The 27905-nt window shown below is 41.1% G+C and overlaps 4 protein-coding genes across 7 annotated transcripts in view; 3 read left to right on the top strand and 1 right to left on the bottom strand.

Annotated features, from left to right (window-relative positions):
- Positions 1-27905, top strand: part of LOC114652431 (gastrula zinc finger protein XlCGF57.1-like) — a 596652-nt gene that overhangs the window by 367402 nt on the left and 201345 nt on the right. The window contains exon 3 of one of the 4 annotated variants that reach the window (XM_051927953.1): positions 4838-5048. The exons of 1 other annotated variant lie outside the window; for it this stretch is intronic. The gene's annotated coding sequence lies outside the window, so the exon portion shown is untranslated. Of the gene's footprint in view, positions 1-3733; positions 4230-4837; positions 5145-27905 lie in introns of those variants that run through there. 2 more of the 4 variants (XM_051927954.1, XM_051927958.1) reach the window with 2 other exon arrangements.
- The window catches only part of LOC114652542 (tripartite motif-containing protein 16-like), a 225766-nt gene that overhangs the window by 112295 nt on the left and 85566 nt on the right, over positions 1-27905 (top strand). Inside the window, exon 3 of the mRNA XM_051927834.1 lies at positions 26556-26817. Coding sequence (XP_051783794.1) covers positions 26556-26817 — 262 coding nt within the window. The remainder of the gene's footprint in view (positions 1-26555; positions 26818-27905) is intronic.
- The window catches only part of LOC114652436 (tripartite motif-containing protein 16-like), a 274064-nt gene that overhangs the window by 214115 nt on the left and 32044 nt on the right, over positions 1-27905 (bottom strand). The gene's annotated exons all lie outside the window — the stretch shown is intronic.
- LOC114652506 (zinc finger protein 568-like) overlaps positions 1-27905 on the top strand; it is a 186687-nt gene that overhangs the window by 154240 nt on the left and 4542 nt on the right. The gene's annotated exons all lie outside the window — the stretch shown is intronic.

Here is a 27905-nt window from a genome sequence, read left to right as displayed (position 1 = left end):
GTACCATAAACCCACACATACGGACCAGTATCTAAGGTTTGACTCTCACCATCCACTAGAGCACAAACTAGGTGTCATTAGGACTCTACAACACAGAGCTAACACCATTCCAACAGACTCAGAGGCCAGGGAAGCAGAAGAACACCACGTCAAAAAAGGCCCTGAGTAAATGTGGATATCCCAGCTGGTCCTTTGTCAAAGCAGGGAGGACACCTAAAGAACGCTCCAAGCGATTCATGAGAGAGGAAGGACATCCACTGCCTAAGCGAAAACCCTTAGTGATCCCGTATGTGTCAGGAGTATCGGAACAGCTGAGGCGCATTTTCTCGAAACACCAGGTCTCAGTGGCTTTCAAACCCCAAAACACGCTACGCCAAAGATTGGTCCATCCCAAGGATCGGGTCCCACGGCACAAACAGAGTAACATAGTTTACGCAGTTAAGTGCCAGGAGGAGTGCCGTGAATTGTACATCGGGGAAACCAAGCAGCCACTGGCTAAGCGCATGTCACAACACAGAAGAGCTTCCTCGTCAGGCCTGGACTCCGCAGTCTATTTACATCTACAGGATAGTGGTCACTCCTTTAAAGATGAAGAGGTGCACATCCTGGACAGGGAGTAGCGCTGGTTTGAGAGAGGAATCAAGGAGGCCATTTACGTGAAAAAGGAACGACCATCTCTGAACAGAGGAGGGGGCCTAAGGGTACATCTGTCGCCATCTTACAATGCTGTGATTGCAGCCATTCCTCAACCCCCTATGAATGGTTCACACGTCTACTAATCAGTGGACAATTTGCATATCACTGATCAACTAGCCCTTTGTCAATGGTGCTAGTCTCTGTGATCAAGCAAAGGTACTGTTTATAAGGTTGGGGAAACCTGCAGTCAATTGAGACTGAGGAAGAGACTTGGATAAGTCTCGAAATATTTCTCCCACTTAAAAACTTTGTCCAGATGAACAGAATCAAATTTCTAGGATTTCCTTACCTGGATTATTGAGCATGCATCGAGACATATTGTCATGAATGTGGTAAGTCATTCTCAAGGAGAAGCAGTCTTCAAAGACACAGAAGAATTCACACAGGAGAAAAATCATATTGTTGTCATGAATGTGGTAAGCATTTCTCAAAGATCAAGAATCTTAACAAACACACAGAACTTCACTCTGGAGAGGAGAATCCTCATTGCTGTAAAGAATGTGGCAAACGATTCTCAATGATACGATATCTTCAGAACCACAGAATAGTCCACACAGGAGAAAAACCTCATTGCTGTTCAGAATGTGGTAAGTTGTTCGCAAGGAGAAGCTATCTTCTAAAGCACAAAATAATTCAAGCAGGAGAAAAACCTCTTTGCTGTTCAGAATGTGGAAAGTCATTCTCAAGTAGAAGCGAACTTCATGGGCACAGAAAAATCCACACAGGAGAAAAACCTCATTGCTGTCCAGAATGTGGTAAGTCGTTCTCAAGGAGAAGTGAAATTCAGTGGCACAAAAAAATTCATACAGGAGAAAAACCTCATTGCTGTCCAGAATGTGGTAAGTTGTTCTCAAGGAGAAGGTATCTTCAAAAGCACAGAATAGTCCACACAGGAGAAAAACATCATTGCTGTTCAGAATGTGGTAAGTCGTTCTTAAGGAGAAGCGATCTTCAGGAGCACGGAAAAATCCATACAGGAGAAAAACCTCATTGCTGTTCAGAATGTGGTAAGTCATTCTTAAGGAGAAGCGATCTTCGGGGGCACAGAAAAATCCACACAGGAGAAAAACCTCATTGTTGTCCAGAATGTGGTATGTCGTTCTCAATGAGAAGCAGTCTTCAGAACCACAGAAGAATCCACACAGGAGAAAAACCTCATTGCTGTTCAGAATGTGGTACGTCGTTCTTAAGGAGAAGTAATCTTCAGAGGCACAGAACAATTCACACAGGAGAAAAACCTCTTTGTTGTCCAGAATGTGGTAAGTCGTTCTCAACGAGAGGCCATCTTCAGAGACACAGAACAATCCACACAGGAGAAAAACCTCATTGTTGTCCAGAATGTCGTAAGTCATTCTCATGTAAAAGCCATCTTCAGAATCACAGAAGAATCCACACAGGAGAAAAACCTTATTGCTGTTCAGAATGTGCCAAACATTTTTCTGACAAATGCAGTTTTCAAAGGCACACAGGAATCGATACTGGAGAGAAGCCATATTGCTGTTCTCTATGTGGAAATAGATTTTTTAACATTAGCTCTTCTCAAGTAAACACACACACTCTCACTAAAGCGAAAATGAATGTGTGATCTGAATGTGGCAAATTTTATACAGAAAGGTCTTTACAGATATTCCAAAATCCATACTGAAGAAAAATCTCATTGCTGTTCTGAATGTGAGAAACAATTCTTCGATTTAAAAGCACTTCAGTGCCACATCAGAACTCATTCTGCAGACAAACCTTATTGTTGTCCTCAAAGTGATAAGCAGTTCTCACAACAAAGCACCTTAAAAAGTCACATCAGACGTCACACCGGAGAAAAACCTCACCAGTGCTTGGAGTGTGGCAAACAATTCTCACACATCAGTCATCTTTATAATCATAGGAGAAGTCATATTGGAGAGAAGCCTTACAGTTGTACTGAATGTGGAATGTGATTCTCATATAACAGTTCACTTCACAAACATAAAATAATTCATTCTGGTATGAAACAAAGCTGTTCTGTCCATGGCAAGCTTTACTCAGACAACAGGACTCCTAAAGATCACATGAGAATTCACTCTGGAGAGGAACCTTATTGCTATCCAGAATGTGGCAAACGATTATTACGACCAGGCGCACTTCGCTGTCACAGAAGGATCCACACTGGAGAGAAGCAGTACACCTGTTCTGAATGTGGTAAAGGGTACTCTTCAAGAAGAATTTTCCGTAGACACACACAAAGTCATATTGGAGTAAAGCCTGTCCCAGAAATGACAAATGATCTTTCCATTGGCTCCTCCGTGTATGACTGTATATGTATGTGTACTTTTCTACTTTTATTTTTCTATTTTTATTTATTGATTGTTTTTTTCACCTGTATTATTATCATTCTTTAATTTAATATTATTTATTGTATCAGTATGCTGCTGCTGAAGAATGTGAATTTCCCATTGGGATTAATAAAGTATCTATCTATCTATCTATCTATCTATCTATCTATCTATCTATCTATCTATCTATCTATCTATCTATCTATCTATCTATCTATCTATCTATCTATCTATCTATCTATCTATCTATCTATCTATCTATCTATCTATCTATCTATCTATCTATCAAGCAAAAAAAAAGAAAAAAAGAAAAATCTTCTGAATGATGTAAAGCGCTCCAGTTGAAAGTAGCTAATAAATACATAAGACTAGTGGAGAAAACACTGAAAGTGGCCAACAGATCGTAGATGTAAGGTAACCTCAGAGCCACATATGAACTCACACTGGAATTCAACACATATTTCACAAACAGCAAGAATCTTCTTCAACAACTTATAGGTGCAAGAAAAAACCTCATTGTTGTCCTAAATGTGATTAATGCTTTTCAGACAGCAGTGGCCTTCATATTCATAAATGACTGTCTTACTTGTGGTAAGCCTCTTTGCTGTTCTGAATGTTGAAAGATTTCATGAAGGACTCATAAACTGCACTGCCAGTACATCAGCCATACAGGGACTGTGCTGTGACATAAGATGATGAACAATACAAACAGCAGACAACAGAATGAGGTAGCAACAGTACTGTGTGGTGATAACAACTTCAACCACAAATCACAACTGAAAGTTCAATGTAATAATAAAAAATGGAGAAGTAAAATCAAATCTACAGTGCGGTGCCAACTACCAGGAAGTGCCACTGACAACGAGGGAAATATTTTTGTTTCAGAGCTTTGGAGATGGGGCCTTATCTGAGTAGCAATGAACTTGTACCGTCTCTGGGATGTCATCTGATGGCTGACGCCTGGGCTGAGTGCTGACAGCCGTTCTTAACCCTGATAATGAAGAAGTCATTTAGTGACGTTAGCTGACAGCCAATGCTGTCCAATCAGATACTGGGGAGGGACAGTCAAGTAGGACAGGAGACTAAAAAGAGAGTCGTCACATGACAGACCAATGTAGAGGGGCTTTATAAGACCTTTTCATTAATTTAGGTTATCATTTATAAATAATAAGAGTCTTTACAAACCAAACACATTCATCAGCTGTGTGTCAAGGGTGAGTCCACAAGTGGGAATTTAAGAGAAATGTTTAAGACCTGAAGAGGGAGTCACAACGGCATACTAGGGTTAGCACGGGGGACCACAGTTGTGAAGAATATCACTTAATGTATAGAAGGAATAATATTTAACATAATAATAATTTTATATGAAATGGGACACCATAATGAATGCAGAGCACAATGAAAATGAAATGAACTGATTTTATTGTCTGACATATAAGAGAAGAAGGGAAAACAAAGCACAAACACTCAGGGATCTCTGCTGACCCAGCTGTTCATTTGATAAATTAACCTAAAATTATAACGGATGTCACTTTGCTCCATGTCAGGATATCCTGGGGTGGTGTGTGAAGGACGCTCTATACTCCGAATGTGTTGGTTCAGGTTTCAGTTTGAGTTCTGCACCTTCTTTATATCGATACCCAAGACAACGTTTCTTCACGTCGAGACTACAAGCTGGAGGCCACAGGAGCTCAATAAACTCCAACAGCAGGATGGACGATTAGAAAGCTCTGCTCTGAGAGAGTGTCAGCTACACAAAGCTTCAGCTTCATTTACTTGACAGAAAACTCCAAAAAGCAGAAGTGGCCCCTTCTGTATCCCCACCACTGAAGGTCACATTTGACCCCCTCACTACTCGGCGTTGGTTCACTCGGCTTGGACTTTCTGTATTTTATAAGTTTATGTTTTATTTTTTGGCCACACTCTTTTTACACTTCATGTAATTGATGTTCTCAAATGTGTGAGTATAGCTTGACTCTTACAAGGACTTATCAAAAAAGGGTACATTGGCCATGAAATGCAAGAAGGCAGAAAAATATAAAAGTGGAAACCACAAAATGAAGAGGTGACATCGAAGAAATACGCTCAGTGGCAGAGGTGACGAGGACAAAATCAGAAAGGACAGCACAGAAAAGGCAGGTACCAACTGAAAACAACAGAAGAAAGCTGATTGGTGGAAGGAACTGTCAGTCACTCCTGAGTGGACTGTTGAGGACAGCCATGACATGCAGACTTCAGAGTTCATGTGTTTTTGATTTCAAATCTGTGCCCATGCACTGAATAAGTCTGTTATTTATCAGTTAGCATGTTCTGAAACTGTAATGTCATCACAAAGATCACACAAACACGTAATGTGACATTTGTGATCAATCACTTTTGTTGATTTTGATGGCACCATTCATCAGCCCTGTACAGAGTGCCACGTCCAGATCGGCAACCCCACTGCACCCCGTAGCACATTTGGAGTTTGGGACTGGAGCACAAAGTGGATGGCACTCTAAGAAGGACAGACTTGTAAGACGTGAACAAAGCCAGCTGCCCTCCCTGGTCTGTCTTCATTCAGAAGGACTCACCTGAGTGGTGGGATTGTTCTGCGGTGCTCCTGTTAGCTGACATTTCATCAGCTTGCTTTCTGCGTTTCATCTGATAACCAGCAGAGTTAATCTAAGATGAGCCAGGCCTGTTACAATGTGAACGTTCTTGACATTTTGGTTTGCTTTAAATATTTTTTCTGCTTCTTTACTTTGCATTTTGGGAGGGCTTGTACATTAGATATTAATAATACATGAGCATTTGGTGTTAATAATGAATTGACAATTAATAAACTGTTTTTATTGCTAAATTGTAAGTGTGGCCTTTTGCCATTTTATACCTTTGTCCTTCTTGACTGTGTTGCTAGGACGTGTTGCACTGTTGCCTCCCTAGAATTAAGTGCCACATCACCGACGCTCGGCCTCACACCCTTCATCACACGTGAGGCAGAGTCCAAGATTGCAGATCCAACTGTTAATCATCTTCAGTGTGTGAGTATAAATTCAGGCTTATTCTCACTTTGACCGCATTAATGGCTCAGCGTCTAGATTTTAGAGACGGTACATCATCTGATTATTGGCTCCTGACAAATCTCGCTTTATCAATGTTAAAAGTTTGTAGTGTAGATGTTTGTGGAGTTACGCCTTTAAATTATTGTATGGTTTTGAGTGAATGGCCTGAGGCTGAGGATTCAACCCTCCAAGAACTTCACTGTGGGGACTCATAGGATTGATGATCAATTCAGAGAAATACCATTTTTAGTTTGTTTGCAGTTTTGACATCGAGATTTAAGGCATATCTTCTAGTTGGTGAGTGCTGGTGATTTTCATTACGACTCCGTTAAGCACTTTGGTTTTTCTCAATGCCTGCTCTGATTCTTTTACTATTGAGTTTTGCTGCAGTTTCTCGATTTGCAAACATCTGATTAACCACATTTCCTCTTACCAGATGAAAGTTGAAACTGAAACTTATAAAGCAGGTGGACATTATTCACACTGCCGTCCAGCAGATCATCTCTGGATATTAGTGGCTGACACAACAACACCATCCATTCAACATAAGGAGACACAAAGCCGACCCCATCATCTTTGGCTGATCTGCTGTTTTATTCACAATCAAAGCAGCCTGTATCCTCCTTATAGGTATTGGAGTCGGACATTCTGAAGCTTCTGTGACACCGCTGGGGTCTTTATTAGCTCTGTGCCATTATGCTGGTTTGGGGGCTTCAGTGTCAAAACTCCTGTGTGAAAAAGAGACAAAGCAAAGAGCTTAACAGTGAGCTGATGAAGACAATGTCAAACCAAAGACCTGAAGAAGAAGCACAACATAAAGACAATGAGTGCACTCCACTACCAACAAGGGTCTTCCCTTGACCCCTGAGCACAAACACAACTCCACACAGTACTGGACATCATCCTTAAAGGCTTGGCATTGTTATAGTGGTATGAGTGTGCCAAGAGAAATGAGAACTCTTAACAAGTGACTGAACAGCCAGGCCTGCATTGCCATGTTGAATTGTTATGTGTGAGAAGCTCCTGATTGTTGGTCTCATTTAAACTTCTTACTTTTACAAGACTGAAATCATCTGGAGACTCAAGAAAGTTGACAGTTTGGTCCTCTCTGACCCAAAGCTGCCCTTCAACGTGAGGGCACATTGACTGGGATGTCATCAAAAAATCTTAAAGAGGGAACCTAAATTGATTTGGATAAACTTTATGAATCCCAAGGGGAACTTTAAACGCATACAGCAGCACAAACATAAAACATGAAGGATGCAGACTCATAAGACAAATAATGCAATCAATCAATCGATCAATCAATCAATCAACCAATTTAAATTGTGCAGAATCTGCAAAATGAACTTAAAGAGTATCAGCATTTAGTTTAGGATGTCAGGAGGACGCAGTGCAGTGGTTAGCAAAGACCCCCAAGGCGCTTCTTAGCACATTGTGGTGGAATGAGCCTGTGGCTAAAAGTGTCCCACAGGGAGCTCCACCTGGAGGAGATTTTTCCTGATGACCCCCAGTTTTGCCCCCATCCTCTTTCCACAGCAGTGCCCAGTGTGCCCAGGGTTTGCCCTCTGATGGAGCAGCTTTTCTGATTGGTTTCTTCAGGCCTTGTGCTTTGTTTGAATGCCCCAGAATACCACCACGTAGAACAACACACAGGCTACTCCTTAGTTTTAGAAGATTTCCAGCAGATTGCTGCACACATCAAAAGTCCTGAGTCGGCTCAGGAAGTCCAGTCTGCTCTGGCCCTTCTTGTACAGCACCACTTTACAAGCCTCCTGTACTTTGACTCGTCTTAATTATTAATGCAGCCAATGATGGAGGAGTCTTCTGAGAATTTCTGCAGGTGGCAAGTGTTGGGATTGTACTGGAAGTATGTTGTGTAGAAGGTGAACAAGAAGAGAGGCAGAACATTTCTCAAAGGTGCTCCAGTATTACACACCACCAGTTGTGACACACAGCCCTTGAACCTCACAAACTCTTGTCTGTGGTTCACGTAGTCCAGGAGACTGAGGGGGGCATCATGATGCATAGCCTTGAGCCTCTTCAATAGTCAATAAGGCTGAATGGTGATAAAGGCTATGGAGATATCCAAGAACATGATCGTGACTGTGGTGCCAGCTTTGTCCAAGTGAGAGTAGGACTGTGGAGCAGACAGACAACAGCCTCCTCCACAATGATATGTGTCTGATTGGCACACTGCAGACCATCCAGATGTGCTGAAATGAGAGGCTGTAGCTGTTTTAGGACCAGCCACTCAAAGGTCTTCATGATTTATGAAGTAAGAGCAACTGGTCTGAAGTCCTTGGGGGTCACTGGAATTCCCTTTCTTTGGCACTGGGACCACACAGGATGTTTTCCACAGCTGGGGAACCTTCTGGAAATTCAGGGAAAGGGAGAGAAGGTGTTAAGCACTGCAGAACTGTATTATGTTTGAAATGAATGTTTTTTTTCACTCTTTCATATTTTCATGACAAGTGAATATAATAGAAATATTTAAATTGTGCATATAAGTTTATGTGTTATCTGTGTATTTATTAGAAATTAGAATGGAAATACAGAGATCTCATTAATGTTAAAAAAACAAACAAACTGATTTTGTAATTGTACTGCAGATTATTTGTTTGTTTTCCTGCCCGGATTTGAAGTGGATGGCGAGGCAGCAGCCCACTGGAATGGAACGCTTCTTCCATTGCGCACCTCGACTTCACATCTTCGTGTTTGAATCCCAGAACTTTCACGACAGCGAGTTATGCATCTCATCTGAGAACAGACAAGAGAGAAAAATTGAACTCTTTAACTGGTTCATCGTTGTTAAATGGTTTTGGACTCTTGTTTAACGGATGTGATAGATACTGTGGACTCTGAGTCGGAAAAAACAACGGGAGTCTAAAGCAGCAATTTAAAATAAAATGCCATTTCTTTTATTCTTGGTGAGAGGAGGCAGGCTACAGACCCTGTCACGTCTAGTGTGCTACAAGCCGTCAGCCTAAGAGAGACTTCCTTAAATACTCAAGTCCGTTGGAAGAATAAAATAAAACATAGCAGTTCATCTTGAGGTTATTACATGGACTGCTGTAGCCCCTGTCCACATCCTGAATTTGTACATGCAGGGAAAACACAGTGTATTTTACAGATAAAAATTGTGAAAATACTGGTCAATTTTTAAGAAATACACTTCTGCTAACTTACACGTACATAAGACCAGTTATAGCAAGTTTTGTCCTAACGGTTCTAGGGTGTACGTAACTCAGCGGTTTACACATACATTGCTTATAAAATATCAAGGATTACATTTGTTCAGTTAGTTTAGCACATTCGTATTTAATACATAAGTGTCGTGACTGATTTATAATATCACAGGGTGTTCTGTTAGTATCAAAAGGTCAGCATTTTCCCATAAAGGAATGCAAGCCAGTTCAATAATTCTGTGCATACGCTCAATTCTTTCTCTACCCAAATGAAGATCAAATCATATAGAAGTAAAAATCATATAGCTCTCTGCAGCATGCTTAATAAAAATACAGTCATAGGTATTGTGAGTTAAATACTTATAATCATTTCAGTTAATAACATTTTTTTCTTTCTCAATACAGTAATCCCTCCTCGATTGTGGGGGTTGCATTCTAGAACCCCCCGTGAAAGGTGAAAATCCATGAAGTAAAAACCATATGTTTATATGGTGATTTTTATATATTTTAAAACCTTATAAACACTCCCACACTATTATAAACATTTCCCACACAATTATACAGCATAAACCCTTTGTATTCTCTTCGATATTAGGTAAGATTCGTTGAAATTATGTATGTAAACACAGTTTATATACAGTAAAATCTAAATATTATTTTAAAGATATTGAGCATCTCCTATATCACATATGTTACAGCCATTACGATAGATAGGCCACCAGCAATAAATACGTACAATGCAAGAAAAATTGTATACAGTAAAATGTGTGTACAGTGACACTAAACTATGTACATGTACTAAGTACTGTACGTAGATAATTAATGATGGTTACTCACCAACAATGACACGACGACTTGTCCGATAACGATGAGTTTAATTTTACTGCACAACAAAGGATAGTGTTACAGCTCTTCTAAAGGAGCCTCTTCAGGCGACTGTGTAGCACTGCCGTTGTTCTCCTTCCAGCACTCTTCAATCCAAATCCCTAAAGCAGATTCCATCTGGACTACCGCCTTATCACGTCCACTTACAACTCGTTTTGCGCCCTAGTTAAAGGACACTGCGGCCGTAGATCTTATATTCTTTTCCTCCTTTTTAAATAAAAAAGAATCGTGGACTCATTGATGCCGTAATGGTGTCCTGCAGCGGTGTAGCTGTTCCCTTTCTTCAACATATCCAAAACTTTTACCTTTTCTGCAATCGTTAGCATCTTCCGTTGGTGCTTGGACACGGCCCCTGAAGCAGTAGCAGGAGCACGTTGATGCTGAATGAGCGAGACGAGACTTCCTGGTTAACGCAGCGGAATCGAATTCGCCGCTCCGTCGCTGAGCCAATCAGCACACAGGAACTTAACTGTGTGCTCTGATTGGGTAGTTTCTCAACCATCCACCAATAGCGTCCCTTGTATGAAATCAACTGGGTAAACCAACTGACGAAGCATGTACCAGAAATAAAAAGACCCATTGTCTGCAGAAACCCACGAAGCAGCAAAAAATCCACATTATATATTTAGATATGCTTACATATAAAATCCGCGATAGACTTAATCCGTTTAAGTCGAAGCGCGATATAGTGAGGAATTACTGTACCTATAAATATCTTTCTCATTTTTTTTAAAAGATCACAATCTTTGTTTTTTTTTTCTTTTGTTATTGCTTTAATAAATCGGCCAATTATTTTTTATACATATTTGTTGCTCCATCTTTCATACCTCCTTTAACCGAACCTGGAGTAAAATTGTAAAGTGGTGAGTGGTGGCAAGAAAGCGTTGTGTTGCCCTCCTCACCCACTAAGCACCCACTACACAAACTTGGCGAGATGGCCAGGAGGTGGCAATATTGTTTTTTTTCCCTGCAAATCTTATGTGCAGATTATTTGTATGTATATTTATCTTTAGCCATTATATGACATAGATTATTCAATTATTGGTGATTTGTTAAGTGTAATTTAGAGTGCATTTTTATCTCTTTTGAAATGGATGTAGTACTAGGTAACAATATTAAGGTGCCAACCTCTGTTATTGTTAGCAGGTCAAGTGAAAATGATGAAAAGGGAGAAATGTATGCATTTTTAGATTTTCTAGAGTAATTAGGGTTCCTAGTTCAGATCCCGACTTTCAGAACACAGTTATTGTTCAATTTGAATCGGGTACTGCAATTCAAAATTTAGAAAGTGTGTTGCCTCGTGTGTTTTGGCCGTCTCCAGATAATCCTGACACCGTTTGTCACATAAGGCTCTTCTCTGATGTTTATTCTAAGCACATGGGCTCTAGTCTTACTCAGTCATAATTACACTCATTGAGGGACATTTCCAGATAGAGAAGTTTGGATTGGCAACAAGTAATTAGTGAAGCACTGATGTGAATTCGGTCTTCAGTGAATAAAAGTGACTCACCTTCAGGTGCTGTCAGCTCAGCCGTAGTGATGGAAGAGGATCCATCCCATGCACCTGAAGAGACTAGTGTGCTTCCTGATCATGAATCCGTCGGCCCAGCCTTTGGTTCTCAGGCTAAAGTGGGGGATCTTGGTATTGCTCGTTCCCATGTTTACACCAACAGCCACTTACTTACAGGCTGCCTCCAGATCACTATGTCACACCACAAGTGCAAAGGACAGTAGTGGAGTATGTTGTTAAGAGTAGTGATATAGTGGCATCTTCCAAAACTGAGAAGTGTTTCTGGGAAAGTGCCTGTGCCTAACCATGAAGTGGACTATGAAGCCTGGCGTAATCAAATTCAATTACTGCTTTTGGACTCCACAATGTCCCCAAAGCAGGTGGTTAGGGAAATTCTTATAAAGCCTATTGCCACCTGCAGTGACCATTGTTAAGTATTTGGGAGCCAAGTCTGATGCCCAAGTGTACCTTGATTTGCTTGACTCAGCATATGACACTGTACAAGATGGGGATGAACTGTTTGCAAAATTTCTTAATATTCACCAGAATGCTGGTGAAAAGCCGTCAGCGTATTTAAGCAGGCTGCAGATAGCTCTCAATCTTGTTGTGAGGCGGAAAGGCATCTTGACTTGAGATTTTGATCGCCAGTTGTTGAAATAATTTTGCGGGGTTTGCTGGAATAACAATCTTATTACCAGCCTTCAGTTAGAACAAAAAAAGTCAGTCCTACTTCATTTTCTGAATTGAATTGTTGCTCCTGTTAAGAACTGAAGAGAACAAGCAGGCTGATAAATCCATTCGGATGAGGCAGCACCTTGGCCTTTCAAAACCAAAGGTTCAAACAAATTCCCAACATGCCTATGACTAATGTGGGTGAGCATGACACACCAAGCAAGTTCTCTGCTTCATCACCTGGCAATATGAAGAAAATGCAGAAAAACATTGATCAACTCTGAGCTCAGCTTGCATCCTTAAAGGCTTCTAAAAGTGAACCTTCAAAATTGGCATCTAAGTGGGCAAAAGCCAAAGAAACCAAACCTTATACTGAGCGTGAGGGCCTACAAAACCATAAAAAACCTGAAAGCCCTAACCATGGTATTATTTTAATTGCGGTGAAGATGGACATGTATCCACGGCATGCTGTAGTGAACCAAATCCAAGGTTGGTTGAATCAAAAAGAAAACAGCTGAGAGAGACACAGCAAGCTTGGCATAGACAGAGTGGCTCCTCTGGTAATATTCATTTAAACAAGGTGTCATTTCTCTTGTGGTACAAACAGAAGCTGATGACTCCCACAGTCCCACTTTTAATGCTGTGACCCAAATTACATTAGCATCTGCTGAAGTTGTGCAAAAGACTAAATTACCTAAAGGGCTGATTGGCCACAAGCGCAGTGCAAATGTCACTCTCTCTGGCGTGAGTTGTAACTGCTTGCTTGATACAGGCTCTATCTCGTGGTCATTCTACAAAGATAATCTGTCCATCAACTTGCCCATCAGATCTACCTGTAATTTACTAGAGGTTGAAGGCGCTAATGGTCAGTCAGTTCCTTATCTGCGATATGTTGAAGTTGATGTTACATTTTCCAAAGACTTTATTGAAGCTGAACCTGAAGTAGCCACATTAGCTTTGGTGATTCCTGATATTCGAAACAGTAGTACGCTACCAATTTTGATTGGCACCAATACTCTTGATGTGCTCTATGATGTCCATTGTGGAAGGAATATCACAGAAACAAAGACACTTGCCTATGGTTACAGTCAACTACTGAAAATTCTTGCACTACGTAAGAAGCAAAATACTAGTGGCTATGTTGGTATTGTGTCCATGACAGGAGAGGGCAATGTAGCAATTACCAAGGGATGCAGAATTCCTGTTGAAGGTTATACAAGTGTCAGTGCTGTCCTTGCTAGAAAGTGTGTGTTAACTGAGCAGCCAGGGTATCATCTTTACCTGGAGGAGTTTTTGTAGACAGTTGTCTTATTAACTTGCCTACTCAGCATCCTTATAAATTAACAGTGTGGGTAAGAAATGAAACTGATCCTGATGTAGTCATTCCCAAGAACCGTGTTATTGCTCAATTTACTGTATCACATGCTGTACTTTCCAGTTCTTCTTCAGACTGTAACCAGTATGGCAGAGTAGAGTGTGGCTGATTATCCCCTCAGTTACAGAATGCAGCTGAAAACTTGCATTTAGGTTTCGACGCTGGTGATTCCCACTGTCAGAAGCATTGAAGCTCAGGATTACTGAGGGGCTGTATCCATTTTCAGATGTTTTTGCATTTAATGACCTGGATTATGGTCATGCATCACATCAAACTTAAGGATAAAGCACCCTTTAAACAGAGTTTATGGGCCATACATCCCATTGATTATGAAGCAGTACGGCAGCATCTCAAAACTCTCTTGGAAGCTGGAATAATACGTGAATCAGAATCCCCATACTCCTCTCCCATCGTCATTGTTCGGAAAAAGAATGGTGATGTCAGTATGTGCGTGGATTACCGTAAATTAAACTCTTTGAACACTAAAGATGCTTATGCATTTCTGAATCTGGAGGAATCGTTCTCCGTACTTCAAATTCAATCATGAATTTGAAATCTGGATATTATCAAATTGAAATGGAAAAAAAAGACAAGCACAAGACTGCCTTTGTGTGTCCCATGGGCTTCTGGGAATTCAACAGTATACCACAGGGAATAACTAATGTCCTGAGCACTTTTCGAAGACCAATGGAGAAATGCATGGGAGACATTAACTTAAAAAAATGTTGGTGTTCCTTGACGATTTGATCGTGTTCTCAAGCAGTCTAGAAGAACATGAAGCACGACCTTTACGAGTGCTGAGCAGCCTTAGAGAAAATGGTCTTAAATTGTCTCCAGACAAATGCAAATTTTTCCAAACTTCAGTTCGCTATTTGGGACATGTAGTTTTGAGGGAGGGAGTTGACACTGACCCTGACAGACTTAGTGATTTAACAACCTGGCCTGTACCTAAGAATCTTAAAGAACTTTTCTGGTTATCATCGCTCTTATATTCAGGACTATTCTAAAATTGTTAAACCTCTAAATGACCTTACACCTGGCTAACCTCCTTTGAAGAAAAAACATAACAATAGAACGGCTGGTGGCCGGAAGTACTTCAATCCCAGAGAACCTTTTGGAGACCGTTGGACATCTTCATGTCAAACTAACTAATCATTAACAAGTTAACAACCACACCAGTCCTGGGCTTTGCCAATCCCAAATTACCTTATGTGCTTCACACTTACATTAACGAATAATATGTGACACTGAGAAATCATAATTCATAATAACGAGAACAAGTAAAAACTAGGACTTCCTAAAACGGACACTGTAAACGTAGGCATTTCAATAACTCATTTAGGAGGCTTGTGTGTTCATTTCAATATCAATTTAAGAGCTCAGTAAGCCACCTGTTGTACTAAACGGCAGCTCAAACAGCACTTAACAGTAAATAGTCTAACAACTCAATATAAGACAATGAAACGAAGAGGCTGCGCCGCCGACAATGAAGGCTCCCGCTGTCCTGCTGCGTATTTGGAAGGCGCTGATTGGCTGAAACTGTTTATAGCAACTTGTCCCAAGATGGAAGTGCCGTATGGCGATCAGAAATGAAAAGACGCATTTAGCATTCAACCTACCGACAGATTTTACATACATGAACTGCCGACTGGGGTCCCTGGGGAACCCAAGAAAAATGTAATATAACAATATAGCAAAATAATAATAGCAAAACATATTTCTTATCAGAGCATTATTAGTTATGTAAAAAATGTCATCTAAAGAAAAAAATCTGCAGTGGGCTGGCGCCCTGCCTGGGGTTTGTTTCCTGCTTTGTGCCCTGTGTTGGCTGGGATTGGCTGCAGCAGACCCCCATGACCCTGTAGTTCGGATACACAGTACATCCTTAAAGTATTCCCAGCGCTTCATCACTTTTTCCACATTTTGTTATCTTACAGCCTTATTCCAAAATGGATTCAATTCATTTTTTTCCTCAGAATTCTACACACAACACCCCATAATGACAACATAAAAAAAAGTTTATATGAGATTTTTGCAAATTTATTAAAAATAAAAAAACTTAGAAAGCACATGTCCATAAGTATTCACAGCCTTTGCCATGAAGATCCAAATTGAGCTCAGGTGCATCCTGTTCCCCCTGATCATCCTTGAGATGTTTCTGCAGCTTAATTGGAGTCCACCTGTGGTAAATTCAGTTGACTGGACATGATTTGGAAAGGCACACACCTGTCTATAGAAGGTCCCACAGTTGACAGTTCATGTCAGAGCACAAACCAAGCATGAAGTCAAAGGAATTGTCTGTAGACCCCCGAGACAGGATTGTCTCAAGGCACAAATCTGGGGAAGGTTACAGAAAAATTTCTGCTGCTTTGAAGGTCCCAATGAGCACAGTGGCCTCCATCATCCGTAAGTGGAAGAAGTTCGAAACCACCAGGACTCTTCCTAGAGCTGGCCGGCCATCTAAACTGAGCGATCGGGGGAGAAGGGCCTTAGTCAGGGAGGAGACCAAGAACCTGATGGCCACTCTGTCAGAGCTCCAGAGGTCCTCTGTGGAGAGAGGAGAACCTTCCAGTAGGACAACCATCTCTGCAGCAATCCACCAATCAGGTCTGTATGGTAGAGTGGTCAGACGGAAGCCATTCCTTAGTAAAAGGCACATGGCAGCCCACCTGGAGTTTGCCAAAAGGCACCTGAAGGACTCTTAGACCATGAGAAACAAAATATTCTGGTCTGATGAGACAAAGATTGAACTCTTTGGTGTGAATGCCAGGAGTCACGTTTGGAGGAAACCTGGCACCATACCTACAGTGAAGCATGGTGGTGGCAGCATCATGCTGTGGGACTGGGAGACTAGTCAGGATAAAGGGAAAGATGACTGCAGCAATGTACAGAGACATCCTGGATGAAAACCTGCTCCAGAGCGCTCTTGATCTAAGACTGGAGCGACGGTTAATCTTTCAGCAGGACAACGACCCTAAGCACACAGCCAAGATATCAAAGGAGTGGCTTCAGGACAACTCTGTGAATGTCCTTGAGTGGCCCAGCCAGAGCCCAGACTTGAATCCGATTGAACATCTCTGGAGAGATCTTAAAATGGCTGTGCACCGACGCTTCCCATCCAACCTGATGGAGCTTGAGAGGTGCTGCAAAGAGGAATGGGCAAAACTGGCCAAGGATAGGTGTGCCAAGCTTGTGGCATCATCTTCAACAAGACTTGAGGCTGTAATTATTGCCAAAGGAGCATCAACAAAGTATTGAGCAAAGGCTGTGAATACTTATGGACATGGGATTTCTCAGTTTTTTTATTTTTAATAAATTTGCGAAAACCTCAAGTAAACTTTTTTCATGTTGTCATTATGGGGTGTTGTGTGTAGAATTCTGAGGAAAAAAATGAATTTAATCCATTTTGGAATAAGGCTGTAACATAACAAAATGTGGACAAAGTGATGTGCTGTGAATACTTTCTGGATGCACTGTAGCGGGTTGTATAATGGATGGATGGATAAACAAAAAAATACATTTTTATTATTATTATTTTAGCAAATGTAAAATTAATTTGCATATTTTGTATATAAAATAATTGAAATAAACACACAGTCATTCAAAGTCAACCATTTTTATTTACATATTCTTCTCTTTTATTTACTAAAACTAAACTCTTCAACACTTCTAACTTTTATTTTGTCTTTCAGTTCAAAGTAAATAAAACAATTCAAACTAAACCCACTCCAGTCAGTCACAGCACACCATTTTCTTCCTGCTCTGCTCAGTGTGTGCTGTCATGTGACACGAGGATCAAACAGTTGTCACCTTCCTGTCGGTGTCTCAGGACCAAAGGTGACTCCTTTTCCGAATTGATGTTCCCCCTGAGTGTTGGACAGTCCCATCTGCAGGAGGAGTTCTACTCACTCCCTCCCATGAGGCTCATTACGCTTTGATTGGTCTTGTAATGGTGGAGTTTCAGCTCTCCTTTTCATGGGTGACATGACCAAGGCGTAGCCCCCAGCTGCCTCAGGAAAATCTGGCGACGTCTGCCACGTTCTGATGACTTCCAGTCTGGGAAGTCAGTGATGGCTGCAATATCCACCATGTTCATAAATAATGCCATCAGCCATCTGTCGATTTTTCTTCTCCATGTGAACGTTTTGTCCAGATGATCCAGATTATCCACACCACTTTTGATTGCATTATAGTGTAGTATGTTCTCTGATTTTTGTTTTTCACCTTCACCCTTGATGTCAGGGTACATGGAGGACAGCACTAGTACTGCTTTTCCTTTTGTTGGAAAACATGACACAAGGAAAATTGAGCCATAACAGCAAAATTGTCAACTGTTGACATCCCTGTCCCTGTTAGGCTTCATCTCCTCTGGGATATGTGGCTTGTTTGCCTTTATAGTGCCCACATATGTCAGTCCATTTTCCAGTAAAGCTTCAGCTAAGGGAATGGAAGTAAAAAACTGGCAGCTGTGACATTTCTGCCACTTTAGTGCCAAGGTCCCCCAAGCTCTTTCACTACATGGACGCCTTGATTTACGTCTCATTCCATCTCAGGCTGTCTGTTGAGGTATATTTCACCCTTGAGAGGGTTGCTGCTCACTCCATCACAGTTCCACCTGATTTGTATTCCATATTTGTCAGGCTGATGAGATGAATTGTCTGAAATTGCACTTGCTTCTCAAACCAACAAGCTGCTCCTCCACACGTCTGTCTGTGCCTGAATGAAGTGCCTTTACTCACCGCAGCCTCCAAACGGATTACAGTTTCTGTCTTTCCACACTCACACCGTGTCTTCATCATATTTTACATTATTATTTGTTATAATAGAACATAAACTTTACATGTTATAGTTACCTAACACTTCACGATGAAGCTATGCATTGTATTTCAGACTCTGAACTTATCTCACCTCAGAACAGCAGTCTCTCAAGTTGTGAACAGAGGAGCTGTGGAAATCTCGAGCTGCTGCTGTGTCCGTCTGCTTCTGAATGACTAACAGAGTGTCCCTACACCGATGACAATGTATGACACTCCAACTGAGGACCCTTCACAAACAGTGGCTGAGGTAATTGTTACATTTATTAAAACTGCATAGGTGGGATTGGGGGCTTTTGGGTGCTTTTGACATTTTGATTTTGAAAAAGCAATAAACAAAGCAGAAATCGAAAATAATGATGTGACATTATTAGGAGCAAACTGCCTGACAAAATCAAACAAAATAGGAATAATAAAAAAACAACTGTGAGGTACAACAAAATATACACCTCAGGGGCCCCCAAAGACCCCAGTCGGTAGGATGAGGGTTAAGCATGCTGGACAGTAGTTTATGTGATGTTTATCTACAATACAAAGTCAGTACGACACCAGGGTCTCCAAACACTCAAATATAAAGCTTGTTACGTTTTACAGTGAAACTCTTTACATACAAAATAAAATTAGGGACGTGTGCCCCCTGGCAGAATACATCGGCCCACCCTCTCTTGATAGCTCGATTCGCTCGCTGTCGGTCCACAAGAGGAGGATCAACGACGTCACCCTCTGGGGTCTTCACTGAGAGACAGTTACAATACCACTGAGCCACCTAATGGGGTAATAAACGAGCTCCGCACACCTGAACTACTACTACTTTTCTTAGTGCAGCGGATGGAGACCATATATGATGTTTGACATATGCACGGTAAATTGGTTTAATTGTCACGAGACTATTACTATTATATTCTCCTAATGAAGATGAGTTATATAGTGATGCTTCAGTGTACAGTCAATTTATTCCACTTCTGAAGGTGTACATTGTCGGTATTCTCCATTGCATTTTCCCCCCAGTGTAACGCATGCCAATGTAAGTGAGGGGTGGCAGACGAGCTCACATAATGGGAGACAAGGCACCTCCTCACCCTGATGCCACGAGGGATCTTCGAGTGAATATTACCATCTTGAGCTTTTTCTCATTCCTGACAGTTTACTATTATTATTATTATTATTATTATTATTATTATTATTGTTGTTGAACACGTATGTAGAAGAAATGTGTGTCTTACTTTATGTGTGTGACAGGACGGATGGTAAAGCCTTGATAGAAACTCCGTGTTGATGCTTTGGGTAACACGACAGGTGAGGAGCAGAGAACGTTAAACGTGTCAGAGACTGCGGGGATTTTGGGACTGAAGATGGTTTAAGAAAACAGAAACGACAAAAGCTTAGTCTGTCAAGAATTCTATTTCCATCAATGATTTACTTTGTTGTGCTGCACTTCAGAACACTACTTATTTACCCCCCTTTGAAAAGATGAATTCACAAGGAAAGTTTGGCTCCAGATGTGCTTATCCAGCTGTTCCTTCTTGTCAGAACATGAGTGATCTTTATGTCCACCTCTGGATGAATTCGCAAAGTTTCATTTCAAAAATGTTTGTCTCATTAACGCAGAAATCCCGAAGCTTTCCCTAAACTGCACAAGACGCTGTCGATTGCACTGATTCTGTTTTAAAGACAGTTGTGATTAGTTATGCAGCACACGCTTTTACTCACATTGCTTTTTGGAAATCAATAATACAAATCAGCTACAGATCTGGGAATCACTGAATAGTAAAAACGTTTAATGAGGAGTGTCGTGCGCTTATACAAGTCGGCTTTGGTGAAGCGTTTCTTAGCCTCTCTGATATGATCGACATGGAGTGGAATAGACGCTGGATTGTTATAATACATGCTTCCTTATGCAAATAAATGCTTATTAATTTGTGACAGATTCTAGGTGGATAAGATTCTACACCAAGGAACGAGGTGCCCCGAGTGAATTGTTCATAATGTCTGCTAAACGTATTTGTTAACTTAGGGACAAGTACTACATAACTCTTTTTAAAAAGACCTTTTTTTAACTTTGGGCAGGGACCATACACGAGCCCCAACTAGGATTTAAACTCGTGTCAGCACACCTTACAGGTGCAGCAGGGCCAACTGCTTTTATGCTTTGAGCCAAAGCCGTTCAGAAGTTGAGGGGGCTGACCAAATTGGCAGCTGACTGCGCAGATCATAGACATATATAGAGAGACGCCGTATTCACTGTGTTGCCCACTCGACACGATACGTCAGCGCATCCGCCATATTGCAAGTGGCAAAAGTGCCATTTACACTAATACAGGTAGACGTGGAAACCGGGTTTTTTGATGATAAAACAATAACGTTTAAAATAGTATCGTTTACGTACAACAGATTTTGGCAAATCGTTTACATGCAATTATTTATATCCATTTATACACTAATAATGGCAATTATTAAATAATAATAATAATAATTATTATTATTATTATTATTATTATTATTACATAATTCCTCCCATATAAGTAACATTTCTCGGACTGCCTTCTTCCATCTCTGAAACATTTCTAGACTTCATCCTGTTCTTACACAACACAGTACTGAAGTATCGGTTAATGCCCGAGTCACCTCACATATAGATTACTGTAATGCTATTCTATCTGGCATCCCACAAAAACTTATCCATCGCTTACAACTTCTTCAGAATTCTGCTGCCAGCATAATATCCTGCTGTTCTAAATCCATTGAACATATTACACCGATTCTCTCTCAACTTCACTGGCTCCCTGTTCACTACCGATTACAATACTAAATATCGCTCTTAACATTTTAAGCTCTGCACAACCTCACTGATCTCCTACAGACTGACACTCCTCTCACTCACTCAGATCCTCATCTGCAGCTCGACTTTCTGTACCGCACATCAGACTCTGTTCTATGTGAGCTCGAGCGTCTCTCATTGTGCTCCTCAACTCGCGAATTCTCTTCCCTCTCATATTCGTCAGCTCGATTCAATAACACATTTTAAAACTTCCCTCAAAACTTATCTTTTCAAACTGGCAAACCAATTGTGAATTTTGCATTGTCATTGCCTGTTATCTTTGTTTGTTTGCTAATTATTGCTTTTTGATTTATCATTCTTTTGTTTTAATTTTACTAATGTTGTTTAATTTTATTGTAATGTGACCTTAAGTGCTATGAAAGGCACCTATTAAATAAAATGTATTATTATTATTATTAGTATTAGTATTATTATTATTAAGACGCAAACATGACCAATGTGTGAAAGTCAAAATAGTAAGACTGCAACAGGCACTCTCGTCTTTCTTTTAACAGTGAAATGATCCACTCAATGACAAAAAGAAACAATTTTATTGTATATAAATTGGCTTAATAATCTCTGAAAACATTTCACTCATTCCTCTCTCAATCTCTCTCTTTCACACACACACAATGTGGTTACTTAAATATATACAGGATATGATCTCAAATCCATGACACAGAACTGTCTTATAGCTTTTTCCATGTGTTGCCACTCTGTAATTTGAGAGTATTCAGTCTGGCAATATCGTGCAGCCTTAGTTTGTGGAAGACAGACACAACTAAAGACATGAACATAAAATGATGGTTGTCAATTTCAAACTGTGTTTACTCAATGTGCTCCTTGAGAAGAAACACATCATCTGAACCAATCTCAGCCTGAACACACTGACTGATCAAAGATCCACTGACAGCTTGTCCTCATGTCGACTGTCAGATAACACTCTCAGCTACTTTGACCACCTTGACTGGAACTTCAGAAAGAATCATCAAACCTCCTTTGTTTTTTAATGTGAGCGAGTGGTAGTTAATCATATGATGTTGGTACAGCATCTGTTACCAAACCAGCACGGCACACATCACAGCACAGCTTTCTCAAAATCCAGTAAAAGGGCTACCTGACCTCCCACTGCTTCCTGAGGTGGAATTCTTTGGGAAACCTTCAAAGTTTGAGAAATGTTAACAGCTAACTACAATCTACATAGTTAGTGACCGAATACGTTTAGCCAAAACGTTGTTTGGAGGCTCACTTGAGCACATAAATGCATAGCTTTGCTAGCTTAGCCTGGCGTAGCTAAAGTTAAGATTATAAAACAGAATTTTCTAATGGCCAAATATAACCAAAACAATTGTTCAGCCTTACGTATGAAATGTAATCCCCCTGGGATCTGGTTTGGAGCGGACAGCGGTTTGTACAATCCCAAGCAGCACATGCGTGAGGCATCTTTATCTATAACATCACTCCACGGCAGTGCCACTCGCAATATGGCGGCGACGTTGACGAACGATGCTGCTGGTAATGCTATGTCTAAGGTGCATATATCAATGACGTCATGACGCAAGCGTGCCTTAAAATCACGTGACGGGTGCATTTAAACGCTTCGAAAGCTCGGCACGTCAGTATCCAGCAGCACATCACTAGTTTGCATTTATGAGACCCTCGTTCTAAGACTTCATCACGGCCATAAGATCAAGAAAATGTGTGGATGGTGAGACAAAGTCGAACGTGGGGATCGCGTACGGGTGGGAATGCCAGCAGTGAGGAAGATCGCGACTTGCTGAGAGGCTTTAACTTTGAGGAGGTGCCTGACGCCGCGTGGTTCTTCTTTAAGTGTTGGGAATTGAGCTCTACGTGGAGGAGGAGGCGGCGGCACAGCAAATCGCACCTTCAGGAGTTTATTGTGCATGACGGGGGTCGCGCACTTTTAGCTGGTGCTACGTTATTTTATTTTCCAGTCGTTGTCCCCTGAAATGTAATGGTACATCTTACTTGGCGGAGGCGCGTTAACTCGGGATTGCTTTTGCGATCTTCGCGCTCGTGCAGTTTTTATCGCCGCTTCGCCTTTTGATTTCGCGCATGCTCCGAACTGTGCTGTCCGCCGGGCACGCGCTTGTTCAACCGCTCGCTCCCGTACGTACCCGTCGTTCATTTCTGATTTTTCTCGAGCTCTGCATTTTCTTTGTGTTTTTCTTTTTTCCTATAAAGCCGTCATCAGCAAACTTTATTAAAGTGGCGTCGCACGATGTAACTTCGGTTTCATTTCCATCAGTTTGTCTCATACTGAGTCCTATTAGAAAATATTTGGAGGGATACAGTAAAATCTACAGCGGGCATTGCATTTTATTTTTAATTTGTTTTTTGCAATGTTTGAAATGGTATTTTTTTATTAAATATTTTTTATCCTTTCCAACTACTTTCAGTATTTCTGTACACTTTGATACTTTAGCTTACGAGAGATGGCCGTGTTAAATGAAGAACAGGACTCGAGCCAATCGGGCTGTTAGTGTCTGACCACATGAAGCCATCAAAATACAAAATGTGAAAGCTGCAGAGCCGCGACTCGATTATTATGGGCTGAAGCTCAACTGTCTGTCCTCATTGAGGTGGCACTGCCACTTTAGACAGAGAACTTGGTGAGCAGATTCTGATGCCCATGTTGGTGAATCCCTGTTGAGCCCACTCCTATCTTGACCCTCGTGCCAGTAGGAGGTCTTTAGGTACGATTCCTGCTGAAGTCTCTTTTTAAAGGGCAAATCCATCTTGTGGTTTTCCACCTCCTCAGATGCTCCATTTCTTTCTCAGCTGCTTATCTCTTCCTGGTTTGCTGACTCCATTGATATCTCCATGAATTCCACACACAAGCCCCATAGTTGCAGTTCATTAGTTTCTGGTTCAACTTGCAGATTATCCACACTTGATGTGTCAGCAGAGCCTTCTGTGTCAGCAATGCTGTCAGGATCAGTAAACTCTAAATTATACCAAGTTCTGGTTTGCCAGCCCAATCTAATACTTTATCTGTATGCCACCATCTCCGTCCACATATCTCACAGTTTGCCCCTTTTTTAGACAAACACAATGACTCTGTCTTACCTGTGAGTTTGCTCAACTTCAGCATCGACATCTTCTACTGGGACTGAAGAGTTTAGAGTCTCCTTCTCATCTTCAGTGTCTTCATTATCTGATGTGGAGGTGCTCTTGGAATCTAACACTACATCTGACACATTTCACAACTCCATCCTGTCCAATGACATCTGCAGGTCCCTTCCATTCTGCACAGTCCTCTCTTTTGTTTTCCACTTTGTCTCGGATTTATCATTTTCAGAATTCACCTGTCTCTGGAGTGCTCTCCGTATTCGTTTGAATGCTTGGCTTCAGTAAATGCTCTTCTTGGAGTGTGCAGCGCTGGAATATGTGCTCCACTGACACACTCCTAGTGGTGCCTTCTAGGGCGGGTGGTCTGTCCACGAGAACACAAGGAAGATTTGGATTTCAGCCAAACACCAGCTGATATGAGCTGTACTTATAAATATTGTGCATGGTATTCTTTACCATTAGTGCCCCGTGGCGCTAATCTGGCACTAACCAGTCACATCCAGTATTCTTTATCACTTTCTGTATAATTTCTGAGTGTCTGATTGTCTCTCAGGTAGTCCATTACCCCAGGTACCGTATGCAGCGGTGGTCTTTGTTTTAATGTTAAAATTCTCTGCCATCTCTCTGATTCCCCACCATTATCACTAAGTAGTTTCTGAGGAGCTCCATGTACTCTTATCTGAGAACGAATGAATGAATTGTGTCACAATTTTTGATGGTCTCTTTGTCTTTACAACACTTCATGCACTGAAACGTGTGAATGTGTCAATGATGTGAAGACCCCGTACTCCTGTTGGACGTTCATGTCAGTCTGTAGCCGCAGTTTCATTGTATTCATAGGCTAGCGACAAACCAACAGCTGCTCTGAGTTTGGGTTTGCCGTATTTCAGGCGACTCTCACAATTCTCAACAATTTATTTAAGTAATGAAGCCCACTCTGCCTCTTTGTTACCTGAGCAGTGAAGCAGTTTGTGTAATCGGTCCAGTGAATGAGGTCCACATTGCAGGTGAAGGTTTAACAAAACCTTTTACTTCTCTCCTGTATTCCTGTCTTCTGAGACTCTTAGAATCTCACGTTCACAATGCTCATCGTTTTTATTTCTTTATCTGAGATGTTCACACAGTAATGAGCAGAGCTGGTTAATTCAAGAGTCACTGGCTGACTAAACATCACTGCTTTGTCATTTTCATTATCTAAAAGTGTCCCTGCCCTTTTTAAAGATGTTTTTAAAAATCTTCATTATTTCAGCTCTCGTATGCCTTTCTCTTGTCAAATGCAGGCAGGATTCTATAATTAGCAGCCATCCTCGACTACGAATGTTAAACTTAAATAACAACACAACACCTTTGATGTTAGCCACACACTTCTTATTCTTCGCTCCCATAAAACACAACCGTCATGAGTAACCTCCTACAAACCCACTGTCCTCAAACCCTGAACGTCCTACACCCAGTCGGGATGAAGTACCGTAATTCCACAAATAGGAGCACATATATAAGATATAGAATATAACAACTGAACAGAATGAAGCTCCCAATGCGCAGTTCAAGTCCAGCGAGGATATCCAATAAAGCCGTAAATATAATGGCTTTAATAGACCTGCCATTGCTGTGTCCAAACATGATGGTGCCGTGAAGATAAAGTGTTGTCATATCTACATGTATGCAAATCCCCTTTAATGAAGGTCTGCAGTGCACTTTGATCACATCTGAATTGTTTGATTTGTAATTTTAAACTGTGAGGCAGAGGAGAAAATCAAGAAAAATGTGTCTTTGACCCAAACCTTATGGAGGACACTGTGACTTTGAAGTGTGCTCATTATTTTCACCGACTTTATGAAGTTAATTCTACATTTTTATTTTCACAGGGCTTTCCGATTTCACTTGTCCATACACTGAGGTGTCTAATGGCCTCCAGCCCAGGGTTGTCCATGTAAGAAGTTACTCTGAGAGGAGAAGGGCAGACACTTAAAGAGAGAGAAGAGTTTCCCACAGAGCATGGCCTCTGCCAAAGAAGATGGCGTGGATGAAAGAACGGTGGACATTAAAGAAGAGGACTGTGAGTGGCTCACACCAGAGGATGTGCGTGTGAAGCTGGAGGATCACGAAGAAAGAATTTCAGTTTTTAAAGAGGAGGAGGATTGCAAGGAGGTGACTGCTGCCATTAAAACTGAGGATTTGAATGATTTGTCCGTTGGTCTTGAACTTCAAAAGTATGAAACTGAGGATATTTTCAAGCAAGAGGCCTGTGAAGAATCTCCATCCAGTTTACAGCCCTGGTCCACTAATACGGGACAACTGGCTACACAGGAGAATTCTGCAGAGCTGAAATCAGAGTTATCAGAGTCTGAAGAGAAAATCACTGAGGGAAATGGGAGAGAAGGAGAAGAGTCACCTGGGAGTGTTGGAATAAGTGAGTAATGTGATTAAATATAAAAGAAAGAGAGCAGTTATAAATTCTAACGGTGGGTGCTTTGATGTTTTTAGAAGATTGAAATGAGAGTGAAAAACACAGTTAATTGAATTTGGGTAAAGACCACCTGCTTGGGTGCACGATAACAAACAATAGGTTACCTAATAAATGATAAATTACAAAAACTTGGGTGAATAAGGAAAAATCTAAAGTGTTGAACGGATGACTTGAACATCATGAAGCTTTGACTGAAGCTGTGACGTATGTTAGGCCAACAGTGCTTTATGTTCAATGAGAATATCAAAATTCATATTTTGTTAAAGACATGTATATTTATTAAATTGTGCAGCAGTTAAGCCAGAAATGTCCCCAAAAAGAAAGAAAGAGAAATAAGAATAAAATCCTCAGCCCTGTGCACAAAATAAGAGTGAATTTGCTCAAGCCAGTGCCCACCTAATATGTGCCTCATCTTTCTAATGGTAATCTCGTGCACTTTAGATAGATAGATAGATAGATACTTTATTAATCCCAATGGGAAATTCACATTCTCCAGCAGCAGCATACTGACACAATAAATAATATTAAATTAAAAAATGATAATAATGCAGGTGAAAAACAGACAATAACTATGTATAATGTTAAATGTTAACGTTTACCCTCCCGGGTGGAATTGATGACTCGCATAGTTTGGGGGAGGAACGATCTCCTCAGTCTGTCAGTGGAGCAGGACAGTGACAGCAATCTGTCGCTGAAGCTTCTCTTCTGTCTGGAGATGATACTATTTAGTGGATGCAGTGGATTCTCCATAATTGATAGGAGCCTGCTGAGCGCCCTTCGCTCTGCCACAGATGTTAAACTGTCCAGCTCCATGCCAACAATAGAGCCTGCCTTCCTCACCAGTTTGTCCAGACGTGAGGCGTCTTTCCTCTTAATGCTGCCTCCCCAGCACACCACTGCGTAGAAGAGGGCGCTCGCCACAACTGTCTGATAGAACATCTGCAGCATCTTATTGCAGATGTTGAAGGACGCCAGCCTTCTAAGGAAGTATAGCCAGCTTAGTCCTTTCTTGCACAGCGCATCAGTATTGG

Source organism: Erpetoichthys calabaricus, chromosome 5 (assembly GCF_900747795.2).
Source record: "Erpetoichthys calabaricus chromosome 5, fErpCal1.3, whole genome shotgun sequence".
NCBI lineage: Eukaryota > Metazoa > Chordata > Cladistia > Polypteriformes > Polypteridae > Erpetoichthys > Erpetoichthys calabaricus.
Note: the sequence above shows the minus strand (reverse complement) of the source record. Positions and strands in the feature narration are given on the sequence as shown.